We start from the raw sequence: 7,149 nt of genomic DNA on the forward strand, positions 1-7,149 counted from the left end.
TATATATTTATTATGTGTATATATATATAACCCCACCCCATGGCCATCCAGTCGAATCCAACTCATAGCAAGCCTATAGGACAGAGTAGAACTGCCCCAAAGGATTTCCAAGGCTGTAGTCTTTACAAAGCAGACTGCCACATCTTTCTCCCATGGAGCCGTTGTTGGGTTTGAACTTCTGACCTTTCATTTAGCAGCCAAGTGCTTAATCAGTGCACCAGCAGAGCTCGTATATATATGTATATCCCCCATTGCTGTCGAGTTGATTCTGACTCATGGCGACCCTGTAGGACAGAGTAGAACTGCCCCATAGGGTTTCCAAGGAGCAGCTTGTGGATTCAAACTGCTGCACTTTTTTTGTTTGATTAGCAGCTGAGCTCTTAACCACTGCTCCTCCAGGGATCCATATATACACGCACACATATATTCATACAGTCATGCATCACTTAACGTCCATAATACATTCAGTGAAATAGGCTATTACGTGATTTGTACGTTGTGCAAACACCATATTACAACAGGCAGTCCCTGGGTTATGAATGTCCAACTTACGTAGACTTGTGTATAGCCTGTAGTTACGAACCAACCCCTGTAAAGCCTATATATTAAAAATTCGAGGTACATACAATGGTTCGTAATAACAAACGGACACTACTTTGCAACATCAAAACATTATTGTTACTATTACTGTATTTTTATGGTAAAGACATTGTAGTATATCAGGATTTCTGACCTCTATTATAACCTTATGGGACCATGGACATATATGCTGTCAGATGTTGCCCGAAAAGATGTTATGCGGTGCTTGACTGTATATATATTTCAAACTCGTTGCCGTCGAGTCTATTCCAACTCATGACAGAGCCTCTGGGTGGATTCAAACCACCAATCTTTAGATTCTAGTCGAGGGTAAACCTTCTGTGCCATCCAAGTATCTTATATTTGTATATAAAACCAGCTCTTATATTGGGTGTTCATGGAACTTTCACAGTACAATATTTTCATAAATGAGTCAAATATTGAATATTTGAAACATATTTCACTTACATACAATTACAGAAAGAACCATGTTTTAGAAAGACAGTGAAAATAATGGTAGCATCGCTGACAGATGATTTAATCTATGAAACATGAGACAGTTTAGGGTAAAAAAACACATATTTACTGTATATGATAATGGTGAAATGGTAACAGATTTATGTCCAACAACATGCTGCCTGTTTTTAACAGAAGGCAAATGGTAGAGAACGTCTGTGAAAGCAATGAAGACAATCAGTGTGAACAGACCTTCATCCAGATTCCAAATCTTTCTGTGCTCAAAAGAACTCCTGTGAAAGTATATCCTTCTGAATGCCTTGAGTATGGAACATCCTTGATGGATCATTCATCACTTAAGCATCATATCAGATCTGACTCTGAATGTAATGCCTCTCAGTGTAAGGAATGTGGAGAAGCCTGCAGTTACACTCCTTACTTCAGCACTTCTGTGAGAACTCTTACTGGAGAGAAACCCTATGAATATAAGGAATGTTGGAAAGCCTTTCATAAGTCCTCAAGCCTTACTGGACATACAAGAATTTACAGTAGAGAGATGCCTTATGAATGTAGGGAATGTGGCAAAGCCTTTTGTCATCCTTCAAACCTCGATAGACACATGAGAATTCACAGTGGAGAGAGGCCTTATGAATGTAAGGAATGTGGCAAAGCCTTTAGTCAGTTCTCACACCTGACTAAACATATAAGAAGTCACAGTGGAGAGAGGCCTTATGAATGTAAGGAATGTGGCAGAGCCTTTCATCAGTCCTCCAACCTGACTACACATATGAGAACTCACAGTGGAGAGAGGCCTTATGAATGTAAGGAATGTGGGAAAGCCTTTAGTCAGTCCTCAAACCTCACTGCACATATAATAACTCACAGCGGAGAGAGGCCTTATAAATGTAAGGAATGTGGTAGAGCCTTTCGTCATTCCTCACACCTCACTAGACATATGAGAATTCACAGTGGAGAGAGGCCTTATGAATGTAAGGAATGTGGCAAAGCCTTTCGTCAGCCCTCAGACTTCACTAAACATATGAGAACTCATAGTGGGGAGAGGCCTTATGAATGTAAGGAATGTGGCAAAGCCTTTCGTCAGTCCTCAGACTTCACTACACATATAAGAACTCACAGTGGAGAGAGGCCTTATGTTTGTAAGGAATGTGGCAAAGCTTTTAATCAGTCCTCACACCTCACTGTACATATAAGAAGTCACAGTGGAGAGAGGCCTTATGAATGTAAGGAATGTGGCAAAGCCTTTCATCATTCTTCACACCTCACTGAACATGTGATAACTCACAGTGGAGAGAGGCCTTACGAATGTAAGGAATGTGGGAAAGCCTTTAGTCAGTCCTCAAACCTCGCTATGCACAAAAGAACTCACAGCGGAGAGAGGCCTTATGGATGTAAGGAATGCGGCAAAGCCTTTCGTCATTTCTCACACCTCACTATACATATGAGAGTTCACAGTGGAGAAAGGCCTTATGAATGTAAGGAATGCGGAAAAGCCTTTAGTCAGTCCTCAAACCTCACTATACATATGAGAAATCACAGTAGAGAGAGGCCTTAAGTAAGGAATATGGGAAAGCCTTTAGTTGGTCTCCAGTTCTTACTGAACATAACCTCACAGTGGGAGAGGGTTCGTGAATGTAAGGAATGTGGGAAAGAATTTAGTTGTTATTCCTTATCCCTCACTGAATACATAAGAAATCACCCTGGGAGAGAAACGTTTTGAATGTACGGAATGTGGGAAGTTCTTTTGTAAATCCTCAAACCTCACTGATCATGTAAAAAATTACAGTGGAGAGACGACTTATAAATGTAAGGAATGTCGGAAAAGTTTCAAATGTCCCTCATCCTTTGGAACACATCTGAGAAGGATACTGGAGAGGAACAATGTGTGTTTAAGTAATGTTGGGTAGTTTTAATCTTTTTTTTTTTTTTTTTGGTCTACCTGAAAGAAGAAACCATGTAAGTATAAGGAATGTGGGGAATTTTTTTCCCCCCTCTCATATTTTCAAAGACGTTCTAGTTTGCACATACGGGAAAACCTTCCCTACATATATGAGATGTGAGTAGTGACACTGGAGAGACAGGTAAATATAAGGCTCCTTGGAGCACCTACAAGTCTTTTTCAATTCTTAGACAACTTGTGAGCTATTACACTGCGGATAGATCCTGTGAATGTAAAAGATGATGGTGTTCCTCCTTAGGATGCCAGTGAAGCCTCACAGTCTAGAGAGACCCTGTGACTGTAAGCATTGTGCAAAGACCTTCATTCACATTATTTCCATTCTTTTGCACAAGAAAATTCATAGCAGGGGAGAAATCAAAGTTAGAAATACGGAATTTTCCACTATATTATCTCTATGTGCATTACTTTATCCACTTGTTATTTTTTGATGTAAAATTAAGGTGAAAAATATCAGTCTAAGTCTCCTTTCACTCCTAGGACATGAATTTTGATGAATAGTGTTTGTACTTTTCTTCATTTATATAAAAATTCTCTTCATTATAAAGTCTCATCAACGTGTTTTGAAGCATGTTTTCTTTTAACTATGTTAAATTTTAATTTTTTTCAGAGTATAAAGCAATGTGTTCTCATTGTAGAAAATTTGAGTTTAATTGGAAAGAGTGCGGAAAAAGCAAAAATCACTTAAAATGTCACTACTCTTGGTGTGTTCAAATGAGTTATTTTATGTTGTATTTTGACTTGGTTCTTTGGAAAAACAGCTTGACAGATTTTTGTCCCCTAAGCCCTGAGGAGTTACCTTTGATATGGTGTTCTACCTCTGAGAGTTTGTTACTTTTGTCCAGGTTGATTGACATTTCCTGGGTAAGCTGTAAACAACTTGATGATTTGATCATTTTTGTTTAGCCCTGGGATGCAGTCTGCTGTAATTGGTCTATTTGATGCATTTTGTAGTGATTGGTGGGCTTATTATTCAAATTGAGTGATTTGCAGTCCACCAAAGGGATTGATGTCTTTGTGGTCCTGCTGGGAGGGCCATACCTTGAGATTGACAAGAAGTTTGCTTATATAAGCAGCCAACTTAGGTTTTTAGAGAGGCAAGAAGGGAGAAGAAGCAGAGAGAGACGAGGCAAGGAACCTTCTAAAAGAGTTGTAACACAGGTCAAGGGCTGTAACACTGAAGCTGGCAAGGAGCCCAGAAGGGGGCCTGTGGCAGGGTTGGCTGACACAGGCCTGGAACGGGCCCTGCAGCAGAGTCTGCGATGACTGTGGAAAAATACTATTAGGAAAGCAGCTAAGAGAGCTAAGCAATATGCTGGGCCAGTTAGCAGTGGAGAGGCCCACAAAGGCAAAGGGGCCTGCTTGGCTTTTTAGGGGCATGCAATGCTGAGAGGGGCTTGCACTGCCAAGAGAAGGCCTGTCCTGATGGGGCCGAGAGGAGGTCTATACTAAGGGTTTGAGAGAGGATGGACACTGCAGGGCGGGTGCATGCATGGCCAAGGGAAGGGCCTGCCTGCTTTTACAGCCAAGAGGAGCCGAGAGAGCTGTCCTGCACTGAAGAAGCTAGGGAAGAGTGTGCTCACTGCTTCGGGGAATCCTTCTGAAACTTGCCTGTGTGCTTCCTGATCCTGATTCCAAGTTGTTCCTGTTGCTTCTGAGGTGATCCTGATCCGAAGTTGTAGCCCATTACTTCCCTAATAAGCCACATGACTGTTGAGTATGGTCTGTGAGTTCTGTGTAGCCATTGCAACAAATTATCAAACCCATCAGAGAAGTATAGAGTGCCATGGGGGAAGATGGCTGGTGTCAGAAATGATGAAGTCTGAGGGTGGGTATATGTTTGACCTCCACCTCATGGGAACCAGCCTTGCACTGATCCTGGTTCTTATTGTCCCTCAGGAATTTGGAAGATTCCTTGAGCTAGAACACACTTGGTATTTTGGTTATTTTTTTCCGCCTTAATACAAATAAATGTTTTTAATAGAATCAGGGTTGTACTGTGTGTTTAGTGTAATAGTGGATATTTTTGCATTGCATCTTCTCCCTGAACACTGTTATGATCCCTTATTTACTGATGAGGAAACTACACAAAGTTTTGTTTTTTTCTGAAATAGTAATGCAATGCTTTTTTTTAATTGTACTTTAGATGAAGGTTTACAGAACAAATAGTTTCTCATTAAACAGTCAGTACATACTGTTTTATGACATCGGTTGATAACCCCACAATATGTCAAATATGTCAGCCCTCTCCCTTCTTGACCTTGGAGGACCTTTTTTTTTTTTTTTTTTGCACAAAAAGTTTTAACCCAAAATCATCCCACAGAAATGCACCTCTTTCAAATAGCAGTGTAGCAAGCAGGGTTTGCATGGATAGATGGCTCTTTCTGGGGGCCTATGGCAATGATAGGTGCACCCAGAGCCCCAATGTGACCTATCTGCAGTGGTACTTCTGTCCCACACTGTCACAGAGCCTGTGCTCAGTGACAGAGTCCTTGGGGTAGTTCTGACAATCTAAGGGTGTACACCAGGCCAGGAATTGATGCTGCAGTTGCTGGGCTTCTCTGGAATACTGGCTGCTGCCCCACCTGCAGGGCCTGGAGAATATGGGAGTCCAGCTAAATTTCCTGTATTAGTGGGGAAAAGGCAAGGGGTTGTTGGACCTGTCAGTTTATCCAGGGCCACTTTTCCCCACCCTGAGCTGGGAGCTGCCTGACTCCTCATTTAAGGGGCTAGGGAAATGGTGTTTGTAGGTAGCAGAAGCTTTTCTATTGGACCTTCCCTTGACCCAGCAGTTCTTGTAGAATTGTTCCATGAAGATCTCTAGGCACCATGATGGTGCCTATTGATTGTAGTGATAGTAGAAACCATGAAAGTCAGTGACCACCAGGAAAAGAGCTGTTAGATAAATGCCTATTCACACATCAGAATATTGCAACGAAAGGAGTTTTTTTTTCCAAAAAATTCAAAATAGTAATTCAGTTTTGGAATGTGGATTGACAAATGCATTAAGTCTTATAAATCAGTAGCACAATGGAAGTACAGAACAGTTTCTTGCTTCCCACCAAAAACCTCCCTTGTGCTGTCCCTTTTAAGGAAAACCTTCCCGACTGTGAATCCCTAGCAGCTGTTCCTATACGTATCCTGCACTGTGTAGCTTTTTAATTCTGGCTCCTTGCACTTAGCAAATGCATTTGAGAGTCATCCAAGTTGATGAATGTATGGATAGTTTTTTCCTTTCCCAGCTTTGCAGTATTCCCTTGTATAGAAATATTATAGTTTGTGTATTCAACATTTTAAGGACGTTTGGATTTACGATTGTTATGAATAAAACATATAATCATTCCTGCACAGCTTTTGTGTGAACATAAAGTGGTTTTCTTTCCTTGCATATATCCCTAGGAGTAGGATTGCTTTCATATTGTAGGTGTATATTTAACTTTGTAAGAATACTGCTAACTGTTTTTTAAGGGGGCTGTGCCATTTTGTATTCCCACCAGCAATATTTCATTGCAGTTGCTGCTGAGATCTGCAGAGGCTTCTTTCTGGAGAAATCCAGCACACTTCTCTTTGGCAGTGGTGTCAGGGGAAGGCCTTCGGGTTGGTGGCTCCTCTGACAGGCAGCCTCAAATTTGCTGAGGGGAGGAGATGGCCTGTAGCAATCACTATTAGAAGACAGGCTCTTGTATGTGGGACTCTGGGCTGTGCCATCAGTGCCTGCTTGGTCTGAATCCAGGCCCATCTGAGTCTTTTGTGGAAGGAAAATAGTGTTTCTCTTCAGGTTGCAGCTGCAGGAAGTGACTGCTGCTCCACATTACCACAATCCCTGAGGTCATAGCCATTACTCTGTTCCTGTGGAAACCAGAAGTGGGTATGTCCATCTAAGCTAGTGGATCAACCAGTAGGCGGCCATTGTACTGTTCAGTTCCTCCACCTGTTTCTAAAGTGAGTTTTTTCATCTTGGTAGTAGGCTGAGTCCAGATGTGGCCGTGTGGGAGCCAGAGGTTCCAAAAGTGATGATGTGGGGATCAAAGGTTGGTCCCATAGGAGAAACTCCAGATCCATGGCCCCTCTTCCAAGAGCCTAGCTATTTTTGGCCTCACCCACCTAGGTCTCAGCTCATCCCAAACTGCTGATATCTT

General features: G+C 41.8%; 1 protein-coding gene across 1 annotated transcript in view; it reads left to right on the plus strand.

Annotated features, from left to right (window-relative positions):
- Positions 1–5,192, plus strand: part of LOC105756688 (zinc finger protein 699-like) — a 36,224-nt gene extending 31,032 nt beyond the window's left edge. Inside the window, exons 5-6 of the mRNA XM_023738592.1 lie at positions 1,231–2,591; positions 2,746–5,192. Of these exons, the coding sequence (XP_023594360.1) occupies positions 1,231–2,591; positions 2,746–2,960 (1,576 nt within the window). The 3' untranslated portion in view covers positions 2,961–5,192. The remainder of the gene's footprint in view (positions 1–1,230; positions 2,592–2,745) is intronic.
- Positions 5,193–7,149: the final 1,957 nt, after the last annotated feature.

The sequence above is a fragment of the Trichechus manatus genome, unplaced genomic scaffold (assembly GCF_000243295.1).
Source record: "Trichechus manatus latirostris isolate Lorelei unplaced genomic scaffold, TriManLat1.0 scaffold00120, whole genome shotgun sequence".
Classification (NCBI taxonomy): Eukaryota; Metazoa; Chordata; class Mammalia; order Sirenia; family Trichechidae; genus Trichechus; species Trichechus manatus.